Here is a 25980-nt window from a genome sequence, read left to right as displayed (position 1 = left end):
AGACTAATGGCATGAAACCCATGGCCAGAAAGGGAAGGGAAGTTGACATACCAGTATAATGCCACAGTGGCAGATAAAGGACGATTGAGATCTTCAGCCAAAATAGTTTGGTGGCTCTTGTAAACAGTTACTTAGCCAATAAAAATGGGATGGGAGAGAAGGCTTCAGTTAAATAAATACTGTAAAACTGCAATAAATTTACAAACTGACTTTTGGCAGAATAAAATAAAATCCTGTTGCTTCCCCATATCTGGCCAGCTGAAATCAAAGGTGCAACCTCCTATTCTGTGTGATCTAGCACAACTTGACCATTGGGGAAGCTATTTTATATTTTCATTTAATACCTTATCAACACTCATTTTCTATGTTACTTTGTTTTTCCTGATTGCTGCAGGTTTACCCTCTGTGGCTGTGTCCCTTCAACCTGCCCAGCCTGCCGGGTATGGTTCATCCGAAGGGTGATGAAGCTGAACTCTATGCAGATGTTGGGGCTTATGGAGAACCCAGAGCCAAGCAGTTTGAAGCCAAGGCATCAACACGACAGCTGGAGCAATTTTTACGCAATTCACACAGGTGAGTAATGCCTCAGCCGGATAAACTTCGACATACTGGAGAAAAATAAATAAATTCAGTGGGTGTACATGTGTCTTCATCTGACTGTCTCAAACAGATTTTGTAAATATCTATTGTTACTGGTGAGCTTTTGTCTTCAGGTTCTTGGCACCTTCTTGCCACATAGTGCACATGTACAAATACAAATTTGGTAAATCATTGAAGAGGAAATTCACTCAAGTATACACTTTACAAAAAAATGAATAAAAATATTTTTAAAACGTTAAATGGTGGTTTTGCTTTTTCTGTCAGTTTCCAGATGTTGTACGCCGATTGCTATCTGACCCGTGGAGAATTCTGGGAGATGTTTGATGGGTCTCTGTATCACAGGTTGAGAGACCAGCTGAACTCCAAAGACGCATTCCCTGAGGTTTATGATAAGATCTGCAAGGCCGCGAGACACTGAGCACCTCAGGGAAGGATGTAGCTTTCACTAGGCTGATTTTCTATGTTCATTTGTAGGTTGCAGTACATATCTCAAAATCCTTAAAGGTGGTTTCAGGACTTTTTTTTTAACCCAAAGAATTTCTTCATTTTATTATGAACACTTTTTTGTGTGAATCTTCCTGTTCGTTTTCTCTCCTTTCCTCCCCATAACCCTCATCTCATTAAAGCAGTGAATCATGTTGAATATCTGTTCTGTAGTGACCCTGTGGTACACCACCAAAATAGCCTGGAGAATAAATTTTGGCGGCCTATTTGTTCTGAAAACCATCACGCATGCTTCATCATAGGTCACTGATTAGTTAAATGTGGTCATATATTCAAGACTAATTGACTTGTCTACTCTTCTCAACTACTCTATTTCTGGTTTCTCAGTAAAATAAAACCAAATGTGAATAGGAATGTTTTCCTCTTCCTAATCTGATAATGGTAAGGCCAAATACAGAATACTTACTGTAGTACAGACCGCTAGTAAAACAGCAATGAACGTGGGAAACTCTCAGCCTTTGATTTAGTGTTCCACCATATGATGTACTTATCCACTGAGCCAATAAGGGCACAGCTAAATGTTATGTAATTTATTTCTTGTAATTGTGCCTATATTTTTGTTCATCTGTGTAATAAATATGTTTCTAGTCACACACTTATTCAAAACTAGAAAACGTCCTAACTCAGCATAATGTGCTACATTCACAGTTGCTGTTTTACTTACATTTTCAAAATTATGGATGTGACTGAATCAAGTATTTTTTTTTTTGTGCTGTTACATTCAGCCTTCATTCTGTATCCAAGGAGTATAGCCTAGCTGGATAGATTCTGGGGAAATGTACCAAGTGTGCTCATGAAGTTGGCTTAATATTGAGGATTGCAACTGTCTGCTCGTGAGTTCTATAATGCTATGCCATTTTAAAGTTCATATTCCATTATGACAGCTATAGTGCTAAAAGGTTGGGGGAAAATCTTCAGCCACTACACAAGTAGGTTAATTAGTCAAACATTGTTAATTGTTAATTTGTCTAGCTTGTCTGGGTTTTTGTGGTGTTAGGAGACTAAGGTGTTGGCACTGGATGATGAACCTCCAGAATAATACAGTAGGCTATCCTTTTTAAGACCAGTATGCTAAAGCTATGCTTTTGGAGGTCATAAGGTAACACCAATGGCCAATTCTATGCACCTTTGACAGCAGTATAAGGCCTGGCTTCAGCCCATCCAGCTCAGCGGAAACTGGGGTGGGGGGGAGGGGGAGAAAGAGGAGGAGGGCCTTGTTCCCAATTTGTTACCACATGCCCACCCATCTTAACTTGCCTGAATTCAGCCACAGGAATGCCACTGACCTCAGAGGAGCGGGAGACTAATTAAATGGTAAAGTTGCATCCCGATAACTTCATCGAGTCACGCGCCATTTTGGGAGTGACTAAATCCCGCACAGTCTGGTACCTGTCAGGCAGCATCCTAGCCACAGGAGGCCCAGGTAAGTTAATTTAAAAAACAAACACTTCTTTTAGGTTCCTCGTGGGCCAGGAGGAGGAGTAGTATTTCACAAGAATAGCCATCCATCTATTTCTCACCCAAGTCAACCCATCGTGCCTTCCTTATAAGATGTTCTAACTCTATACTTTTGCGATGTGCACCCTTAGTGGACTGAACAAAGCTAGTGAAAGGCTGCTTTTGCTCATCTTGACACACTTCAGATGCTCGTGGCAGATGTTATGTAAAAAGAGTTTGTGACTTTCATAACTTATTTTCTTACTTCAGCATGTTGGGTTTTTTAGTGATGTAATGAAAATGATTGTCCTTGCCCTTTAAAATACTTTTCCAAAGAACTAAGGGAGAGAATTTGAACTCTTGGTCACCTGAAAAACGGGCAGCCAGAAGTTAAAAATCGGTCCAATGAAGGTTTTTTATTGAGCTTGTAAGAGTAAGGTTTGACTCGGTGTGAGTAATCAAGGTGACAAGAGATACAAAATTGTGGTTGCTGTGTATGTAAGCCAAATGGAGCAGTTACCCCTTAGAATTAAGTGCACTTAGAGGGAGTGTGCAACATAAATTGGGCGGAGTGGAACATGTTTTCTGCCTGGTCAAATTTATTTTGGGCATGTATTCTCTTCCCCCAGCCTACACTTGTATATGGTTACATCTCTGCAGCTGGTAGGCAGGCAATTTTTGGCAACACCAATGGAACAACAATATCTGACAAATTAAAGCAACATTATCTAAATTGTGATAGAATTCTAAGAATTAGCAATGCAGCTGCACTTTGGAGCAACTATTCTTAATTCAATTTCCCTGCTCTTTCTCCGTTATCTTTTATTTGTGCTTAATTCCCTCAAATGTCATGATTGACATTCACCATTGCATTCCATATTCTAAACCCATTTGTGCAATATTTCTTTCCAATCTGCTTTTTACCTCTAACAACTGGTCAAATCACACTGCCAGCTTATTCCTTTGTTTCATTTTTTTAACTGAACCTGCCCATCCCAATACTAAATGAGCAACAATGTGTCAATATCCAATGGCTATCAGGACATTACAAGGCTGTAATCTAGTCTGGGTGGTCTGTAATATGTATATGCTACTTGAACTGAATTTGTGGTGTGTGATGAAGTGTGCAGCTTTGTGACTGGCCACCACTGTCCTAATATCTTGCTGTGTTTCATTATTGTGACACTTTAAACAATCCTATTGTGATTTCCCTCGTGCAGTATAAACTTTATTCAAACCTGTATAAAATACTTGATCTAAAATATTACTGGAGGTGTAACCCATCAGTTACATTGCTAGCCTTTCATTTATTTGACTGGTTCGGCTCTCCTTGGAGATACTGACATCCATTTGACTTCAGTTTAGTAAAGCCTATTTAAAGCTGTTTTTCTTTGTTTTAAAGTTTGTTGAAGCTTGTCAATGCCTATTAAGTGACTTAAGCTTAAGTATCTTGAAAGAGAGAGAAATCATGTAAGCTAGACTTTTTGTAAGAGAGGGGACCTTGCAATCAATCCTTTAATTTTTTTGGGATGCCTAAAACAATGTTACTGTGGGAGTTTAGAGATCCATAGTCCTGCTCCTGCTTGCCATGTGGAACTTACTTTCTGATTATAAGTTCAGATGTTGCATAAAACTTTTTGCTGGCTTCTAGCTTTCTTTAGTGTTCTTTGCAAGAGACTTCATTTTGTTTAAGATATTCCCTGACCGATATATTGACTTGACCCTCACCTGTACACACTCAGTGAGATTTTATAAACACCATCTGACCATATCAACTGCTTGATCAAACATCTTTTTGATTAATCCTACTGTTTGCTTTGCTCAAAGATTGAAGAAAGATTTTATTGTCCTATTTGCGTTTAGTCATATACTGGGAGCTCAAATAAACGACTCGTGTGGGGGTAAGCAGTTTGCTGTTTGCAGGGATGTATGAAGGAACAGCCTCTCAAACCAATGGCACAGCAGTATTTTGTTAGCAGTAGTCCATGGTTTAATCCTGACCTTTCAATCTGTTGTTGAAGGTTTGAGAGTGCTTGTAAATCCTGTCTTTTTTCATCTAAATGTATTGTAATATTAGAATGATAATGTTTTCACTGTTTTGGGTGTGCTTTTAAATAAATTTAATTTCTTAAGTGGACACTCTGCTTTGCATTTCTTCTAAAGTAACATCTTGTATTGTCTAAAATATATTTTAAAATCTGAGAATGTTGTGCCTCCTACTGACTTTGTATCCTTTTTGAATCCAGAATCTCTGCAGGAGTGCTTGCTGTGTACCTGAACAACCTGTCACTAAACTCATTTGTAAGAATCAATCATTGAACAATATATGCTGTTTACTTACTAAATTATACTGCACACAGCTTCACATAAACAATTTTTAGTGATAGAAATCCAGTCATACCATTCTACCTTGGCAAAGCAGAACTTTGCACACCGAAATCTGCTCATCAGCTTCAAATATAGTTGCCATTAAACATCTTGAGAGTGGGCTTTACTGTAGTCTGATGGACTATTGTAATGTTTTAAAAATTTGTTCAGTGTGAAGTTGCAAATGGTGCCTAATTGTGTTGTACTTGCTTTTGTTTATAACTGCGCTATTAATGTTATCCATGGGTCGCAGGTACTTCCAATTGCAGATTTTACCCTTTTTCTTAGGCATATGCTGGAATAGCTGAAGTCTATTTTCATATCATTGGTTCCAGATCAGGTTGTTTTTTTCAATTTGCATTTAATCTCAACCCGTAATAGGTTCACTGATAATTGAATTGCTCATTCTTTATTCACTTCTGCTCCATACCAAAGGTGTCAGACTCAGTTCAGTGATAGCACTCTTCTGAGTCAAAAGGTCATGTGCTCAAGCCCCACTCCAGAGACCTGAGCACATAATCTAGATTGACACTGCAGTGCTGAGAGAGTGATGCACTGTCTGACATTCTGCCTTTCGGATGAGATGTTAAACCCTCACTGGTGGATGTAAAAGATCCCATGGCATTATTTCGAAGAAGAGCTGAGCAGTTCTTCCTGATGTCCTGACCAATATCTATCCCTCAAATCAATATACTTAATTATCTGATCATTACCATATTGCTGCGCAATTAGCTGCTGGGTGTTTCCTACATTACAAGTGATTACACTTCAAAAAGTACTTCTATAAGGTGCTTTGGGACATCCTGAGGTTGTGAAAGATGCTATATAAATGCAAGTCTTTATAATCCAAGCTGATCTCTCACTTCAGTACTGCACTCTCGGGTGCCAATTTTCAGATGAGGTGTTAAACCAGGGCCACGTTTGCCCCCTCAGGAAGGTGTACAAGATCTGGCACTATATTTAAAGTAGAGCAGTGGAGGTCCCCAGATATCCTAGCCAAAATTTATCCCTCATCCAACACCTGAAATCAGATGATCTGGTCATTTATTTTATTGCTGTTTGTGGGACTTTACTGTGTGCAAATTGGCTGCCACATTTCCCTACATTACAACAGTGACTACACTTCAAAAATACTTTATTGACTGCAAAGCACTTTTTGACATGTCTGGAGGTCATGAAAGGTGCTTTATAAATGCAAGTTCTTTTCATTAAACAGAAGAAATTCAAACAATGTTAAGAATTTGGTTCTCCAGTAGCCGTGGAAGTGCCTCATTCTCATGTATATATGGACTCTGGCCACAGGTACGGCAGAGATGTAATTGTCAAGTCAGTCCCAAGTCTGAACAAGTCAACTGAGGTGGACTACATACCATCTTGTTTAACTGATCTATGCCCTAGCAGTGTTTCCTGCTCTTACACCAAGGGCTCTATATGGATGGGCATGGAGGCATTTCTAATAATGTCAGCAACAATACTTTCTAGATAGAACCATAGAAACTTACAGCACAGGAGGCCATTTGGCCTGTCATGCCTATGACAGCAAATGTTATAACTGGGAGGATAATCTGTGAGGATACGGTTTTAGCAGCGTTTATTTGCAACACCGGTGAGTTGAACCAGATTTCTGATTCTTCCCCTTGGAGGACAAAACACACCCAATGGTTTACCTGGAATGTGAAATTTGATCCTGTCTGCTATGTGTAATGTGTCAGTTTGTCAGGCAGCCTATAGCAAGTGGAAGTGTAGTTAGCTTTGTGAAGATCCTTTGTCTTTTTAGTGTTCTGCAATTGTAATTATAGTTGTCCTTGTCTGGTAAAATACAACACATTATACTCTAATTAGTGGGTTAGTTATTTCTTTGGCATTTTGTATGTTTTTTCCTTCTGGAAGTGCTAATTCTTCAATTCAGAATAAAGGGACCATGTGTAGGGGGGTGCATGTGTGTATCCAATCTTCTGACACACAGTGGCGGGCTGATCATCATGGCAGACCCATTTCCTGGTGGTCCAGGGAGGACCCTTTTTCTCATAGAGTTGGCCCTTCCCTTTAAGTGAAGAAAGGGCCCCTCGGATGTGGCGGCGCTGCACGGCCAAGTACGTAGCGCTGCTGAGGCATCTGTCCCGTTAGAGGAATTCTACTCCAGCCTTGAACAATCCCTGTCCCAAGTCCCAACCGGTGACAAGCTGATCCTCCTTGGCGACTTTAACGCCAGAGTTGGAAAGGACATAGACCTCCTGGGGAGGTGAGATCAGCAGACAGGGAAAACCTCCTCCTGACGAAATGCTTAGAACATAGTCTTGTCATAGCCAACACCTTGTTCCGTCAGAGCGATAAGTACAAAGCCTCACGGCAACACCCTTGCTCCAAGCACTGCCATCTGCTAGCCTACATCATCGTCCGAGCAAGGGCCTACGAGGACGTCCTCATCACCCACGCCATGACAGGAGCTGATGACTGTTGGAATGACCACCGCCTAATTCGCTCTTGTCATTTCCGTCAATGTAGCCCCAAAACAGCGGCAATAGAAATGCTGCCGCAGGAAAATCAACGCTGGAGCACTCAAAGAACTTGCTAAGAAAGCCCTATTCAGCCAGTGCCCCACAACCAACCTGGCGACTTCCAGTGAACCGGAGACGATATCCAGTGTCTGGTCTGCCCTCAAGGCCTCCATAATTAGCACCTGTGAAGAGACGCTTGGTCACGCGACCAGGAAACATCATGACTGGTTCGACAAGAACTATCAGGAGATCCAGGAGCTAATAAGCCACAAGCGGAAGGCATTCTTGAACTGGAGACAGCAACACAACTCAAGCATGAAAGCAACTCTAGACGTCTGAAGGCCGAGGTCCAACATTAAAGAACTAATGGGTGGAAAAAGCGCAGGAGATCCAGCAACTAGCCGACAACCACGACTTGTTTGGATTCTTTAGCGCATTCAAGACCACCTACAACCCAAGGTTCAACTCCACTGAGGGCCATGAACGGAGTGTTGCTTATCAAGGACAGCGAGACAGTCAGTGCCCGATGGAGGGAGCACTTCGAAGATCTCCTTAACTGAGACTCTTGTCTTTGGTGAGTGTCCTCTACTCCATCCCGCAGCATGCTATCCACCGCCATCTCAACACAAGCCCGGCCTGGCATGAGGTTGAAAAGGCCATTTGACAACTGAAGAACAACAAGGCCTCAGGAGCAAAGGGAATCCCCACGGAATCACTAAAGCATAGTGGAACAGCACTATTGGCGCAAATCCATTAACTTATTTTTTCTTTGGAAGGAAGAGAGCATGCCAGGGGCTCTTAGACTCTGTAATCATGACCATCTTCAAGAAAGGTGACCAGTTCAATTGCAGTAATTACAGAGGAGTTTCTCTGCTGTCTGCCACAGGGAAAGTCATCAAGAATCCTTCTCAATCGCCTTCTCCCTGTGGCTGATGAGCTCCTCCCAGAGTCGCAATGCGGAGTCCGCCCACTAAGGGGCACAATGGACTTGATCTTCAGAACGCATCAAATTCAAGAGAAATGCAGGGAGCAGCACCAACCTCTGTACATGGCTTTCTTTGACCTCACTGACCTTTGGCACTGTCAACCATGAGGATTATGGAGTGTCCTCCTCAAATTGTGGCTGCCCTCAAAAGTTTGTCACCATCCTCGCCTGCTTCATGATCCTGACCAACGGATCCACCACACCAATACACGTGTGGACCGGGGTCAAGCAAGGCTGTGTCATCACACCAATGCTCTTCTCGATCTTCCTTGCTGCAATACTCCATCTTGCTCTCTAAGTTCCCTACTGGAGTGGAGCTAATCTACAGAACAACAGGAAATTGTTCACCCTCCATCACCTCCAGTCTAGATCCAAGGTCGTCCCATCCTCTGACATTAAATTACAGTATGCAGATGACGCTTGCGTTTGCGCACACTCAGTTTGGAGTTCGACCATCGTCAGCACCTTCACCGAAGCGTATGAGAGTATGGGCCTTACACTAAACATCCATAAAATAAAGGCCCTCTACCAACCTGCCCCCACCACACCATACTGCTCCCACCCCCCGCCGGATTATCAAGAATCAAGATCCAGGACGAGGCCTGGGAAACATGGACCATTTTCCATACCTTGGGAACCTACTGTCAACAAGGGCAGATGTCAATGACAAAGTCCAACACCGCCTTCAGTATGCCAGTGCAGCCTTCGGTTGCCTGAGGAAGAGAGTGTTTGAAGACCAGGATCTCAAACCCGGCACCAAGCTCATGGTCTACAGATACTGCTACTACAGATACCTGCCCTCCTATATGCATCAGAGCCATGGACTGTGTAAGCAGGTACATCAAAGCACTGGAGAAGTACCATCAATGCTGCCTCCGCAAGATCCTGGCAGGCGAGGTGCACTAACATCAGTATTCTCGCTCAGGCCAACATCCCCAGTATCGAAGCATTGACCACGCTCGATCAGCTCTAATGGACGGGCTACATCATCTGCATGCCCGATACTAGGCTCCCAAAACGAGTGCTCTACTCAGCTCTGACACGGCAAGCGAGGCCCAGGTGCGTAGAGGAAAGGCTTCAAAGCCTCCTTGAAAAAGAGCAACAACCCCACCGACACCTGGAAATCCCTGGCCCAAGACCGCCCAAAAAGGAGAACAAACAGCTGGGAAGGCGCCGAACACTTCGAGTCTTTTCACCGGGAGCAAGTGGAAGCCAAGTGCAAATAGCAGAAGGAGTTCTCGACAATCCAAGCACCCATCCCTTCAACCACCGCCTGTGCCAGAGGCTGTAGGTCCTGCATTGGACTGTACAGTCATCCGAGAACCCTTTATTAGTATGGAAGCAAGTCATCCTCGACTCCAAGGGACTGCCTAAGAAGAAGAGAAGCGTCCCAGGAAAGAAGTGGAGTGTTTGATTTAGGAAAAAATCTGATTGTTATCCAGTGACACATGAACTTGTATTTAAGTACTTTTCACAGTAACAGGACATCCCAAAACACTTCACAGCCAATGAATTACTTTTGAAATGTAATTACTATTGTTATTTAGGCAAATGTCACATCGAGTTTGTACAAAGCAATGTCCCACAAGCAGCACTGATGTAAATGATCAGATAATCTGTGTCTGGTGATGTTGAACTTGGGATACATGTTGGTCAGGAAACTGGGAGTGCTCTCTTGCTCGTCTTTGGTTCCATCGGATCATTTATATCCACTGAACAGGGCAGATGTGGCACTCCCTCAGTATATGTTCAAACCTTGGAGTGACTCTTGTACCCCTGATTTCTGACTGAGTGGCAAGAGTGCCACTGAGGGGTGTGTGTGTATTGTGAGGATTCAACTGTAATTCCCTACATGATAAAATAGCCTACCAACATGCTCTGTCTAGACTCCCACATGGAGAATCCCCACTTGCTTGAGGTACTGCAGATGGAGAGAAAATATTAAGTCAATTACTAAAGCCTTGCATTGTATCAATTATATTGAGGGGCAACACTTCACCTTCAAGTTATTTATCTCTCGAGTTACTATCTCCTTTATTTCATTATAAAATCCAAAAAGCACAGGTTTTTTGAATGAAACATACCATAGTTTTGCCTTTAATAAACTGCAAAATGGAATGTTGGTAAATCTGTCGCGATGCCTATTCAAAAACTTCACCACACACAACTTCTTTTCAGTTTGGATCATTTAGATCTGACTTGATTTTTGAGGATCCTAGACGCTCCCTAAAGGTAGAAGGGAAATAGTTAGAGAATAAAGACACTCTACAGCACTTCAAGACTAGTAATAGGCCCTGATTCATTCTTCAGATTAAAGATGATTGATGGTGAAAATAGCAAAGTTATTTTAATGGAAGACTTCAATTTAATATAAACTGAGAAAACTCAAGTGGTTTAGAGTGGATTTGGGAATGCAAAGCCTGAGTGCTTCTTGACCCAGTGCATCAAGGAAGCCACAAGAGGCAATACCCACCTGGATCGGATTTTCATAAAATACCCAGAAAATATACACAAGCTGGATGTCAGTGTTGCTGGCGGACAGTGATCATAGATTGGTAAAGTTTAACTTGATCTGGGAGTCAGAAATACCCAAGACCAGGAGCCAGCTACATAATTGGAAAAGGGCTAAATTCAATGTCTGTAATCTTACAGCAGGAACTTGTCCCTTTCCATATTGCTCAGGTAACGCTTAGTCTTGGAGTCGAAACACGATTTGTAGGTGTTCCCTGATTCTGGATGATATTTAGTGATGTCGTAGCGACCCACACCAACATTGTTCTGCAACAAATCAAAATCATTGGTACGTTAATAAAAATGATTCCATCCAAGTGACTAAACATTTTTCCCCTATGGAAAGCTTCATTTCCCTAATCCTAGCTCGATCAACTTTCATACACTTGTTGAAATTGTCATCTATTTTGACATATCTCACTCTTTTAAAATAAAGGTGAAGTACCTCCCATATTTTGTAATGTATTTATACTCTTTTGTCATTCTTTTAATCTGACTCTTAACATTTCCCCAATGTTAAAATCTGTGTCGACACTATAAAAACTCCCCAACGAGTAGTGTTCAATTCACCTTGAACAGTTCCTTGGGTGATGTGAACAATACCCACTGTGCATCATTCAACCAAGAAACAAAACTGCCAGGGGAAACATAGCCTTTGACCTGCATATCAATGACAAATAGATCATTTAAGACCAGGGACGAATTAATGGTGCCTCGGGCCCCGGCCATGGACCCTCTAATTCCATTCACATCCTGCAGTAAATTACATTAGTGAGCAAAGTCACAGGGCACTATATTGAATATGCATCAGGTCAAGGTCAGGTCTACATCTCGGGCTATGTTATCATTGATACTATGACGACACTCATTTAATATTTTATGTTTTCAAACCTTCAAACCGATACTTTGATGAAACCCTGTATAAACAGTAAACGAAGCTTTAGTTTTTAAAAATCCTTTACATTTTAAAACTAAATCGACAATGATGACAATTTAGAACAAGACAGTGCAATTTTTTTGGAAAACCATTATTTGTCATTTGCATTCCATTTTCTCCACAGAGGCAACTACAAGTATAACATTACATTGGTCGTTTCCTAGATTTTTGTCTGCTAAACTCGTCAATGATTTCCGAGAAGTCAAGTCCTCTCAGTGCTTCGCTCTCGATGCTAATGTCTGAAAGACTAAGTCGATCTTGTCTTATTCAGTTCCTGACCTCATCTTTCATACATTTTAGTTTCAAAAAGGACCGCTCACCACTGCAATTTGATACCATCATCTACAGATATATTCGAAGAGCTATTTCAATGTTGGAAAAGGTTTGGGTGAGGGTGTGTAAATGGAGGAATTGGTACATTCTCAGCTCTGCTGACTTAGTTTGTTTGACACAAATTGAGATTTGAAGCTCTGTTGAGGATGCCACCAAGCTAGAAAACTGGATGAATTCACTTAACCATAGGTTCCAGATCTTTGGGATTGAGCGGGCAAGATTTGCTGCGCCTTGTTTGATCTCATGAGTCGAGCGAGCGACTAGCTTCGACAGGAATCCAAACTTGCAGTTGATTTCCTTGTATGCTTCAAGGTGGTGTTTCAAGGTACTGATTAGTTGATCAGTGGTGACAAGGAACACTTCAGTTTTGAATTGAGCAGGGCTGACACTGCTTTATACCTTGCTGACCATCGAGTAGCAGAAAGCTGTTTGATGCCAGCCCTAAAGGCGTTAGTTTTTCATAAAGCAGTCACTAGTGATATGTCGATGCAGAGAAAAGTGTACAACTTTTGTACAACCACTGGGCTGCATTTGGCATTGTTTTTCCCCACAAGGTTGAGTGAGTGCGCTGCGTGTGGTATAAATGTTACACATGGGCATTTTGATAGTTTGGACACCAATGTATTTCCTACTCGTATTTAAAGCATTATCATAAGATTGTCGATCCCATTCTCATCCAGAAAGGCCAGCATTATTTCTACTATTTCTTGTCCTGTATGACTGATTATCGGCAAGAATTTTAGGAACCTTTTCTCAGGGCCAGTCGGTAGAACATAATGGACGATAAATGTCAGCTGATCTGAGTGTGTGACATCTGGCATTGAATCAACAGGTATTGAATAGAACTTTGGTGATTTCAATTCCTAGATAATCGTCTCAAGTACTTTGCCACCCATCAGACTAAACAGTTCTTCACAAGTGGTGGAAGATAAGTATGAAGTATCGACCCATGGTTAAATTGTACCTTTGCAAGAAGCTTAAAATGGCAGGCAGGACAAGGTTCTTTGTTCCCTCTCCCCAAGGTCGACGCACTAGTATGGGCCACACCCAGGTCTGTGCAGGCGCAATGATCGGGAAACCCCCCCGGGCTTCATTTAATGCATGGTATAGACTTCTCATGCCTTCCGTTTGCCTTCCACAGCACCCCCCGGGCTACTTTTGAAGCCGAGCTCCAAGCCCGTGTGTCTGGGCGAGGGACTGATTCTGCCAGCCGACACTACGACTCTCAAACCCGATTATGGCGTGTCAGTTTAAAAAAAAAGAAAACTTAAATAATTCCATGAAACTTCCATTTCCTGCATTTTAAGTTTTAAAAATGTAAGCTTGATTATGGATATTTATGTGTTATTGACTCCCTCCAAAATTTTGCATAAAAACAATGTTGTCTTTCTGTGCTGATTTTTTTTTAATGTGCGCTAGTTTTTCTTAAGTGCCCAGAAGGTTTTTCGGGAGTAGTCACATACGCCGACCTGGAATAAATTTAAATTGGCCATACTTCCATAATTGTGGAAAAACATGACGCAAAAAAACCTAACCTTAAAAAAATCGTCGTTGAGTTAAGCTGGCGCACAAAGATTGGGGAAACTTGGATTTTTAAATTTAGGCCAAAAAACGGCGCAAATCACTGGGGAAATTGAGCCCAATGTCTCCCCACAGCCCAATGTCACTCGCAAGTTGCGCCTCTTTCAGCTCAGTATGCGCCAGTTGGTTTTCATCTTCCAACTTTTTGGACTTGGAGCTTCAACTTGGCCAACTCTGGGTCCAGTGCTACTAGTGGTTTCGTAGTTTAAGTTGGTTGCACAACATCGTCTTGACCTTCATCTTCATCATCTTGAGTTCTTAGTTGGAAAAAATTATGTAATTTAAGCAGTTTAGCTGCTTCTCGTCTCTTTTGCTCCACACGTAGCTGGTACTCTTTCCTTTTTTTCACCCCCGATGTGTGTGCAGAATGTATCTCTAGGAAAGGGGCATCTAGCATCTGTTTACATCAAGTCGAGAATAACATGCGCCTGAGCCCTTGCGGCTTCGCTCCGTTCTTGCTACGTCACTTATGTCAATACTGTTTACCCTTGCCCTTAATCCGACCCTGTTTAAGACTATGACTGAAGAAGCAAGGGAGAATCAGGATTGTCCTGGGTGAAATGGAACTGAAAGTGACTGCTGGAGCACATTATGGACCTTGGGAATAGAGATTCTCACTTCACTCACTGTTATCAAGAGCAGAACTGAGATGTGAAGATCAGGCCTATTACTGCTGTCATTATATACAAGTTGTGTTCTGTATGCAACCCAATTTTTTGATTTCTGCAAATAATTCTATTTTTCTAGTTCAGAATCTGAGCCCAGCTCAAGCTGATAAAAGTGTTCCAGAGTGCCTTGGAGAGAAATGATATGCAACAGGCACTAGTGATCCAGGACTGGAATACTAGATCTCTGTCGGGGCTACAAACCACAGGGTTATACTGGAGCTCGTCAGGCCACATGAGATCTGCTTTTGGCAAGATTATTGAAATACCCTAGCATGAGCTCACTGGTGGTAGTGAGAGATGAGAGATAACTGCCTTGTTACATAAATTGCACACTTACAGGGTTAAAGGTGAGCAGTTTAACAGGCATACGGCCACTCCGGCTTGTAGACGACAAAAATGGAGGTGGCTTTCGATTTTCTGGTCTGGAAAGTTCTTTCACATCATACAGGCCAGGATAACTCTGTTGAACCACAGGAGAACAAGATTAGACAGGGCATCAACACCACATAAAGGAAAACACAATGAAATTAATGTCAATTGTTTTTCAGGAAAAATGTAATAAAGCAGGAGCCCTGGAGACTAACTACTGGCTGTTGAAACATATTCAGCGAGCTGTAGAAGATTCTTTCCACTGGGGGAAATGGGTACTGTTGGACCGTGCTGAACTTTCCGTGTTTTTTCTGGTGTGGACTGAAAAGGTCATCAGTGAATGATTTGATATCATACATTCCACAGCTGAGGTTCAGTGGGTTCTAAAACATAAAACAAGCACAGTTTCACTTTCAGTCATTTATTCCAGATCTTTCCTGTGCCGCGACACTTGGAACTTATTGCTGTCTGTCTGGACATGCGTCTATGTGAGGGTAAATATGTTTACCTGTATTTAAGTATAGGGCTGCAAAGCATTACCTCGGGCAACAAATCAATGCATTTTGCAGAGTTTGCCAGAAATTAGATATTTTCCACAAAACTTTTGACTATAATCAGCATTGGCAGAATTTCCATTGTTGTATTTGCCGATTATCCAGGTTTAAAGAAAATAGCGATCAATATTAACAGAGTAGAATCTGAGGGGCTTGACTGGGTAGATGCAGAGAGGATGTTTCCCCTCGTGGAGAAATTTAAAACTCGGAACTAGGGGTATAGTTTCAGAATAAGGGGTCGCCCATTTAAAACAGAAATGAGGAATTTCTTCTCTGAGGGTTGTGAATCTTTGGAATTCTCTATTCCAGAGAGTTGTGGAGGCTGGGTCATTTGAATATATTTAAGGTGGAGAAAGACAGATTTTTTTTTACGATAAGGGAATCATGGGTTATGGGGAGCAGACAGGGAAGTGGAGTTGAGGCCAAGATCAGATCAGCCATAATCTTATTGAATGGCAGAGCAGGCTCAAGGGGAAAAATGGCCTTCTCCTGCTCCTATGTCTTATGTAATCACCCTGATCAGATCAGCTTGTTTAGCATTTATAACAGAATGATTGTTTTCATTTCAATCCTAATTTTGGCATCATTACGGTAAATACACATTTACTGCAGATAGTTTCGGCACCAATGAATTTACCATAGTGTTTCGATATTAATTACATTGTTCACAGACAGAATAAGACTAATATAAGACAACCTGCAATTTTGTCCAATTGTTCTGTGCTTTAAATGTAATTGTCCTGAATGTGCAAGACCAGACACATAAGTGAAAATTAGTTCTAATCAGTTAAATCTAGAGTAACAAAGAAGTTAGGTGTACAGTAATAGCAGACCAGGAGTGAGGCTGGTGATGTGTGTCGTATATCTAATGTGGGACATCATGAATCTGCAATATATCCAAGAGAGAACGGCCCCAAGTTTCCACATGATTTGCTCCTGATTTTTAGGAGCAACTGGTGTAGAACGGAGTATCTTAGAAATCGGAATTCTCCACATTTAGTTTTCTGCAGTTCTAGTCAGGTAGAACAGTTTCACTTTGGAACATAATTTTTTTTTCAAAAGGGGGCGTGTCCGGCCACTGACGCCTGATTTGAAAGTTTCCACAGTGAAAATGTACTCCAAACTAACTTAGAATGGAGCAAGTGAAGATTTTTGTACGCTTGAAAAAACCTTGTCTACACTTTTAAAAAATCAGGCGCAGGTTACAAATTAGGCGTCTGGAATGAGGTGGGGGTGGGGGTGGGGGAAGGGAAGTCATTAAATTCTACAATCAATCCTTAGTTATACTTATATAAATATTATACAAATAAATCCAACCTGAATAAAAATTTATAAGCAAAGAAAAGATTAAATAAACCATGTTCCTACCTGTGTGAAAGTGCTTCAGGCAGGTCTTTCAGGCAGCGGTGTGGCGTCAGTGTCTCGACGGCAGGGGCAGGCAGCAAGCAGCCTTCGAGCTGAGCTGCGGTGCTTGAGGCAGGCCTTCATTCCCCGCGAAGATGCAGCACCCGGACGGACTTGAGGCCATTCGGCCATGGGATTGCAGCGGCGTCAGTGGCTGGCCGGGAGCAGCAGCAGCCTTCGAGCTGTGAGGGGGACTGACTGAGGCCATTTGGATAGGGAGAGGCAGCCACATCGACATCTTTATATTTAAATTTGCAGAATGGGTGCATCACATATTATGCAATGGTTTGCTTCCTCATGCAAGAAATTCTTTGTTCTTGGTGGAAGTTGATCCATTGCAAAGTTGAATTGGCACTTTTATTTCTCCAAACACACAGTCCTTAATTTGCAGGCACCGGTTCTGCAAGTTTAGCAGTGAAAAGCTGAACTCACTGATTTCAGCAGGTGATTTATTCAGCAGTGCTGCTAAAAGCACTCCCTCACACACAGAAATATCAAGAAAATTAAAATACAAGCCTTTGCAGGGGTCCAAGAAACAAATCTTCACTTTTTATGCAGCACTTTTAAAAATGGCCGAGTGCCAATGTTTACTTCAGACTGCGCGTGCACGAACGCTCCAACGTGCACGCGCAGGGCTGCCGGCACCAAGAAGCCTCATTTCAATTGTACCCGCCCCCTCCTACTTACAAAATCGGCGCGAGTGGTAGGCTCCGCCCCCTGTGCGCCGCGCCAAGCAGACATCGAGTTCCAAGGAGCTCGAGAATACCGCATTTTTTTTCCGCCGCCGTTTTCGGCACGAAAAATCGGGGGCCCAGCTCTGAGGTGTGCCTTTTTCGCCGTGTGTGGAAACTTGGGGCCATAATATGCAAGAAGTATCAGAATTTTGATGCTTGTGCGGAGGAGTGCTGAGCTCAAGGACTGAGGCTACACTCCACGACATACGTAGGGAAGAAAGGTTTCTGGGAGATACTTCCCAGAAGGGGGTTATCCCGCAGATATAAAGAAATAGTGAAATAAAGCAAGGAAAGTGGGTAACCATCTACAGGGGCAGGTGTGTGTTTGGTCCTGTCCAATAGGTATACAGTTCTCACCACCTATAATAAGGACGAGGACAGAAGTACAGGTCAAGGTAATTAAGAACACCTTGGTATACCTGTTGAGATGATTTCATTCTTTCCTACACTGCAGCCATGCCGTTGGGACAATGTTTGTGGCATTTATATGCCAACCAATTTTGTCTGGGAACCCCATCAGAATGGAAGAGGACATCAGGACATCCTTTCTGCTGCTCACGGTCTATGAGCAGCTCCATCGATGCATCCGAGAATCTAGGGGCTCTGGTTGAAGTCATCCTGTTACTCCAAAACAACAAAGTAATTAGGAGCAGGAGTAGGCCATATGGACCCTCGAGCCTGTTCCACCATTCAATAAGATCATGGCTTATTTCCTTTTAGTGCCTCAGCAGGGATTCCATCTGCTCCTGTTGTCTTGTTGTTCTTAAGCTGGCGGATAGCCTTTTCTACCTCGTGCAGGACTGGGGTTTTGCTGAGATGGTGGAGGGTAGTATGCTGTGGGATGGAGTTGAGAACACTTGAGTCAAAGGCAGAGTCTCAGTTAAGGAGATCTTCGAAGTGTTCCTTCCAGCGGCTCCTGACTCCCTTGGTGTCCTGGCGCAGAGGCACTATTGGCACGAATGTATGACCTCATCGCCCTCATCTGGAAGGAGGAGAGCATGCCGGGAGATCTCAGAATTGCAGTAATAGTGACCATCTTTTAAAAAGGGGACAAGTCCGACTGCAGCAACTACCGAGGAATCTCCCTGTTATCAGCCACTGGGAAAGTCGGCGCGAGAATCCTCCTCAACCGACTTCTCCCTGTGGCTGAGGAGATCCTCTGGGAGTCACAGTGTGGATTTCGTCCTGCAACAGGGTACAATGGACATGATTTTTACAGCGCGACAGCTGCAAGAAAAATGCAGGGAACAGCACCAACCCTTGTACATGGCCTTCTTTGACCTTACAAAGGCCTTTGACACTGTCAACCACGAAGGTCTGTAGCGTCATCCTCTGTTTTGGTTATCCCCAAAAGTTTGCCACCATTTTCCACCAGCTCCACAACAACATGCAAGCTGTGATCCTGACCAATGGATCCATTACAGACTCAATCCACGTCCGGCCCGGGTCAAGCAGGGCTGTGTCATCGCGCCAACCCACCTCTCAATCTTCCTCACTGCAATGCTCCACCTCACACTCAACGAGCTCCCCGCTGGAGTGGAACTAAACTACAGAACCAGTGGGAACCTGTTCAATGTTCATCGTCTCCAGGCCAGATCCAAGACCGTCCCATCCTCTGTCATCAAACTGCAGTACGCAGACGACGCCTGCGTCAGTACACGTTCAGAGTCTGAACTTCAAGTCATAGTCAACCTCTTCACTGAGGCCTACGAAAGCATAGGCCTTACACTAAACATCCGTAAGACAAAGGTCCTCCACCAGCCTGTTCCTGTCACACAGCACTAACCCCCCAGTTATCAAGATCCACGGTGCGGCTCTGGACAATGTGGACCACTTTCCATACCTCGGGAGCCCGTTATCAACAAGGGCAGACATCGCCGACGAGATTCAACACCGCCTCCAATGCGCCAGCGCAGCCTTTGGCCACCTGAGAAAAAGAGTGTTTGGAGATCAGGCCCTCAAATCTACCACCAAGCTCATGGTCTACATGGCTGTTGTGATACCCGCCCTCCTATATGGCTTAGAGACGTGGTCCATGTACAGTAGACACCTCAAATCGCTGGAGAAATACCACCAACGATGTCTCCGCAAGTTCCTGCAAATCCCCTGGGAGGACAAGATGCACCAACGTTAGCGTCCTCGACCAGGCCAACATCCCCAGCAACAAAGCACTGACCACACTCGACCAGCTCCGCTGGGTGGGCCACATTATTTGCATGCCTGACACAAGACTCCCAAAGCAAGCACTCTACTCGAAACTCCTACACGGCAGGCGAGCCCAAGGTGGGCAAAGGAAACGTTTCAAGGACACCCTCAAAGCCTCCTTGATAAAGTGCAACATTCCCACCGACACCTGGGAGCTAGCCGAAGACCACTCTAAGTGGAGGAAGTGTATCCGGGAAGACACTGAGCACCTCAAGTCTCATCGCTGAGAGCATGCAGAAATCAAGCGCAGGCAGCGGAAGGAGCGTGCGGCAAACTAATCCAACCCCCCCTTTCCTTCAATGACTGTCTGTCCCACCTGTGACAGAGGCTGTAATTCCCGCATTGGACTGTTCAGTCACCTAAGAACTAATTTTTAGAGTGGAAGCAAGTCTTCCTCGATTTCGAGGGACTGACTATGATGATGGTGGCTTATTTCCATCCCGATCCCCATATCCCTTGATTTTCTTAAAGCTCAAAAATCTATCAATCTCGATCTTGAATATACTCAAAGACTGAGCATCCACAGCCCTCTCGGGTAAAGAACTCCAAAGATTCACAACCCTCTGAGTGAAGACATTTCTTCTCATCTCAGTCCTAAATGGCTGACCCCCTTATCTAGAGACTATGACCCCTATTTCTAGACTCTCCAGCCTGGGGAAAAAGCCTCTCAGCATCTACCCTGTCAAGCCCTCTCAGAATCCTATATGTTTCAATGAGAGCACCTTTCATTCTTCTAAACTCCAGAGAGTATAGGCTCATTCTACACAATCTCTCCTCAGACGATAACCCTCTCATCTCAGGAATCTATCTGGTATCGATGCCCGCTATCCACCATTGAAAAATGCACCTACACTTTAAGATGTTACAAGCTGCCTTTAAGTAGGAGCCAGCCCTCCAGATCTCATGCCCCCGTCCCAAGCTGCATATAGGGAGCACATTTCCTGCTGGCAGCTCACCAATTCAATTTAAATTGGATTCGGCAGTGGTAATGGCACAGGCCCCAGGCCGATTGCTTCAGATGGGGGGAGTACACACTTCATCTAGTGCCTGCACTATATATGAAAATTGTCTCTAATGTATCTTAACTCCATCGGTAGAAGTGGAGCACTCCAGCGGTGTGAATTTTTAAATTTTGCCCCATGTTTTTCTGACCTGAGTGAGTCTACCAATTTAGTAACAATGAGTGCAAAATTATAGGCAGTGTAGTGTTGCACTGTGGATTGGGTAGCAGGAGCTGAGACAAGCTTAAGACCCTTACAGAGACAGGAAGTTTTCATTCCATCAGTGTGGGTGGGATTCACTCTTATGTTACAACAGTGAGGGAAAAATGGGGCATAAATTCAACATTGTTACACCTGCTTTACGCCTATAAAATGGGTGCAACAGTAACTAATTTAATAGAGCGATGGCCCTTGATCGATTTGTGCGTGTGTTTGGGCCACCATTAAGTTTGTCAGGGCCTTTTTTTTAGGTGGCCTATGAGCTCAAGCCTCATTTCTATCTTGAAATAGTGCTTCTCCTACCTCCAGAGTAATACTGCAGGCTGTGCTGACTCACCCATTTGCCTCTCCATACCTCCCTGGAATTAGCTACAGATCAGTTTAGCATCCAAACTCGCTGAAATTCGTAATGGTCAGGCCAGCAAGCTGTTTTTTTTATGCTCGTACTCGCCAGATTTATGCCAATGAGATCTGAGGACAAATTTAAGACTGTCCTCAAGCCTCTCTCTTCTGGCACGAGACCATTTTCCACCCGCTATTAGATGCTATTGAATTTAGGCCTAAATTTACTCAGTACAGCACTCAGTGCTTCATAGACATCGTCAATGATCTCCAGACTAGGAACTGACCGAAAATACCACAAGAAAAATAAAGCAGTGAATATGGGATAAACCTTACTGTTATTATATACATACCGTTGCATAGTGCCCAGTTTTTATCGGAGTGCCCCTTTCACCTGTAAAGATATCATAGGGGCCACGTTTACTGACCATCCGTTTCAATAATTTATCTATGTCACTCCCGAGGTTGTAGACATTTGGTGCTAAGGCACAACCCTAGAAAAGATATGTCATGTACGTAACCTTTATGTAACAACACTGCAAAACTGTATATACGTAAGAAATGCACACCTTGACCACAGGGGGTGAACTTGTGGGAGACACTCCTCACCTGGTCACCCAGATATATAAAGGGAGGTCCCACGCAGGGTCATCACTTCTGGGTCCTGTGAATAAAGGTTCAGGTCATGAAGTGACCTTGTCCATAGAATGTGCCTCGTGTGGATTTGTGGCATTGTGTAAGGACTTTACATTGGTGACGAGGAACGGGAATCAATGACCCACGAGAATGGCCACCGGCAGCACAGATGAAGGGTACTGTGTTGGTGAGGACTGGGACGATTTCATTGAGAGGCTCCAGCAGAGTCTGGTCACGAAGGACTGGCTGTGAGACGCAGTAGCCGACAAGCGAAGGGCTCATCTGCTGACCAGCTGTGGATCTAAGACTTATGAGCTCATGAAAGACCTGCTAGCACCCGAGAAACCGGCGGACAAAACCTCCGTAGAGCTTAGCAAACTAATCGGTGAGCACCTCAAACCGGCGAGCAGCGTACACATGGCCCGACACAGATTCTATACACACCGACGTCGGGAAGGACAGAGCACACCGGATTTCGTTGCGGACCTCCGGCGCTTGGCCAGCCTCTAAGTTCACAGACGCCTGCAGGGGGGAGATGCTAAGGGATTTCTTTATTGAGGGCACCGGCCATGCTGGGATTTTCAGTAAACTAATTGAGACCAAGGACTTGACCTTGGAAGCGGCGGCATTGATGGCTCAGACTTTTATGGCGGGGGAGGAGGAAGCCAAGATAATATACGCGCGCAATTCTGCCTGCACCGATGGATCAGGGAGTCAATATCATAAACGCGACACAAAGCCCCGCAGGCAGGCAAGGGCAGTTCGAGACATCCCAGGCAGCAATAGACCCAAGAGTAAGTCTCCAACAGCGACAATGGCAGGCTGAATGGACATTTACGCTGCCCCCCCGCCCACCCCCCCCCCCAGTGGACAATGCAGCCCAGGATGGGGCTATTGACACCCACTAACAGGGTGCTTAAGAGCAGTCAAAGGGACAATCAGCGAGGAATGCCTTGAAACAGCTCTTTTGTTCACAACAATGGGAATCTCAGTTCATGCTGGAGGTGTGGGGGCAGACATGCTGCCAGGACTTGCAGGTTTCAAAGTTCGTCTGCCGAAATTGTAACCTCAGTGGCCATTTAGCCAGAATGTGCAGAAAGCTTGTAACCAGGCTAATATACAAGGCGGATGAACCAGATGAGGGGTCTGCGAGGCAGGATGACGTTTGGGGCAAATCAATGGACGCTGAAGTTCAGCGGGTTCATGTGGCAAACATTCACAGCTCATATACCAAAACGCCACCTATGATGATGACAGTCCTATTAAATGGCATCCCTGTACGCATGGAGCGGGACACGAGGGCCAGCCAGTCACTCATGAGTGTTCAACAATTCGAAAAGCTGTGGCCACTCAAAGCCAGCAGACCCAAACTAGAATGCATTGAAATGCAATTACGGACGTACACCAAAGAAATCATGCCAGTGCTAGGCAGTGCAATGTTGGCCGTCGCACACAATGAATCAGTGAACCGGCTGCAGCTCTGGATTGTCCCGGGCAATGGTCCTGCACTGTTGGGGAGGAGCTGGTTAGCTGAGATGAACAGGAAATGGGGGGATGTGCACGCCATGTCATCTGTGGAGCGAAATTCATGCTCACAGGTCCTACAGCAATTTGAGTCACTATTTCAACCTGGCGTCGGGATGTTCAAAGGTACAAAAGTAGTGATATGCATCACCCCGGACACCAGACCAGTGCACCACAAAGCCAGAGCTGTGCCATATGTGATGCGGGAGAAAATTGAGAGCGAGTTGGGCCGGTTGCTGAGAGAGGGCATCATCTGGCCTGTTGAATTCAGTGACTGGGCAAGCCCCATCGTTCCCGTCCTAAAAGCGGATGGCTCGGTCAGGATCTGTGGCGACTTCAAGGCCACTATCAACCGGGTGTCCCTACAAGACCAATACCCGCTCCCGAGAGTGGAGAACCTTTTTGCCACACTGGCAGGCGGCAAGCTGTTCACCAAGTTGGACCTCACTTCAGCCTACATGAACCAAGAACTGGCCGACAAATCTGAACTACTGACCACCATCACCACGCACAAGGGACTGTTTGTTTACAACAGGTGTCCGTTTGGCATTTGATCAGCGGCCGTGATTTTTCAAAGAAACATGGAAAGCCTGCTCAAATCCATTCCTGGAACAATCGTATTTCAGGACGACATCCCCATCACCAGTCATGACACCGAGGAACACCTCCACAACCTGGAGGAGGTGCTACGCCGACTGGACCGGGTAGGCCTGCGACTTAAGAAGTCTAAGTGTGTGTTTTTGCCTCCCGAGGTCGAGTTTCTGGGCACTGAAAATTGCGCTGACACGCTCAGCAGGCTTCCACTGGCCACCACCATGGCTGTCGATGCCTTTGACAGTGCAGGCTCCTCCATCACAGCCCGCCAGATCAAAATCTGGACCAAAAGAGATCCCCTCCTATCCCTGATTAAGAAATGTGTCCTGACTGGGGATTGGGCGCCCGCACACGGAGCATGCCCTGAGGAGGTCAGACCGTTTCACAGACGGATGGATGAGCTCTCCATGCAAGCCGACTGCCTATTATGGGGCAACCGGGTAGTCATGCCCCAGAGGGGCAGGGAAGCATTCATCAGGGAACTCCACAGCGAGCACCCAGACATCATGCTGATGAAGGCCATTGCCCGGTCACATGTGTGGTGGCCGGGAATTGATTCAGACCTGGAACACTGTGTTCGCAGGTACACGATGTGTGCCCAGCTAGGTAATACCCCCAGGGAGGCCCCGCTCAGCCCGTGGCCCTGGCCCACCAGGCCATAGTCACATATTCATGTAGATTACGCGGGCCCATTCATGGGAAAAATGTTTCTCATTGTGGTTGATGCGTACTCGAAATGGATCGAGTGCATCATTTTGAATTCGTGCACTCGATCCATTTCGAGTAAGCATCCACCACCGTGGAGAGTCTGCGCACGGTCTTTGCGACCCACAGCTTGCCAGACATCCTTGTTAGCGATAATGGCCCATGTTTCACAAGCTACGAATTCCGGGAGTTCATGTCGGCTAATGGCATTAACCATGTCAGGACAGCACCGTTCAAGCCGGCCTCCAATGGCCAGGCGGAACGTGTGGTCCAAATCATAAAGCAAGGCATGCTCCGGATTCAAGGACCCTCCCTTCAATGTCACCTATCGCGCCTCCTGCTGGCCTATAGGTCCCGACCGCACTCGCTCACGGGGGTCCCGCCCATGGAGCTACCCATGAAACGAACACTCAAAACTCAGCTGTCCCTCATTCATCCAGTCCTGTCCGACATTGTTGAGGGCAAGCGCCAGTCCCAAAACGAGTACCATGACCGAAATTCAAGGGGGAGATGTATAGAAATTTATGACCCCGTATTTGTTCTCAGTCACGGTTTGGGGCCCAAATGGCTTGAGGGTACTGTAATAGACAAAGAGGGGAATAGGGTCATAGTGGTTAAACTTAACAATGGGCAGATATGCCGCAAGCATCTGGACCAAGTAAAAAAAAAAGGTTCAGCATGGACACTGAGGAACCTGAGGAAGATCATGAGATGGTATTCACACCACCGCCAGTGAACGAGCAACAAGAACATTCAGCAGCATGCACAGTCCCTGCGGTCAGCCCGGACAGGCCGGAATCACCACAGGTGACAGACACGCATACCAAGGCTCAACAACCAGAGCCCCAACTCCGGCACTCCACGAGAGACCGCAGATCACCCGAGAGACTTAACCTATGATCCCAATAAGATGTTGGGGGGGGAGGTGATGTCATGTATGTAACCTTTATGTAACAACACTGCAATACTGTATATACGTAAGAAATGCACACCTTGACCACAGGGGGTGAACTTGTGGGAGACACTCCTCACCTGGTCACCCAGATATATAAAGGGAGGTCCCACGCAGGGTCATCACTTCTGGGTCCTGTGACTAAAGGTTCAGGTCATGGAGTGACCTTGTCCTTAGAATGTGCCTCGTGTGGATTTGTGGTATTGTGTAAGGACTTTACAGAATATATGATCTTTTAAAAGTGAAACGTGTAATACTGAGAATAGCCTAGAAATTATTGTTGATGATATTATTGCAGAAGTGCTCATTTGAAATTCCTC

The 25980-nt window shown here is 44.6% G+C and overlaps 2 protein-coding genes across 2 annotated transcripts in view; one reads left to right on the top strand and one right to left on the bottom strand.

Annotated features, from left to right (window-relative positions):
• dhcr24 (24-dehydrocholesterol reductase) overlaps positions 1 to 4678 on the top strand; it is a 54433-nt gene extending 49755 nt beyond the window's left edge. Inside the window, exons 8-9 of the mRNA XM_070886727.1 lie at positions 395 to 573; positions 865 to 4678. Of these exons, the coding sequence (XP_070742828.1) occupies positions 395 to 573; positions 865 to 1018 (333 nt within the window). The 3' untranslated portion in view covers positions 1019 to 4678. The remainder of the gene's footprint in view (positions 1 to 394; positions 574 to 864) is intronic.
• A 5811-nt stretch (positions 4679 to 10489) lies between these two features.
• The window catches only part of LOC139268064 (ciliary microtubule-associated protein 2-like), a 39503-nt gene continuing 24012 nt past the window's right edge, over positions 10490 to 25980 (bottom strand). Inside the window, exons 6-10 of the mRNA XM_070886056.1 lie at positions 21603 to 21743; positions 15006 to 15173; positions 14759 to 14881; positions 11042 to 11169; positions 10490 to 10617 (exon numbers count right to left, since the gene is read on the bottom strand). Of these exons, the coding sequence (XP_070742157.1) occupies positions 10566 to 10617; positions 11042 to 11169; positions 14759 to 14881; positions 15006 to 15173; positions 21603 to 21743 (612 nt within the window). The 3' untranslated portion in view covers positions 10490 to 10565. The remainder of the gene's footprint in view (positions 10618 to 11041; positions 11170 to 14758; positions 14882 to 15005; positions 15174 to 21602; positions 21744 to 25980) is intronic.

The sequence above is a fragment of the Pristiophorus japonicus genome, chromosome 8 (genome assembly GCF_044704955.1).
Source record: "Pristiophorus japonicus isolate sPriJap1 chromosome 8, sPriJap1.hap1, whole genome shotgun sequence".
Classification (NCBI taxonomy): domain Eukaryota; kingdom Metazoa; phylum Chordata; class Chondrichthyes; family Pristiophoridae; genus Pristiophorus; species Pristiophorus japonicus.
This window is presented reverse-complemented; position numbering and strand designations above follow the sequence as displayed.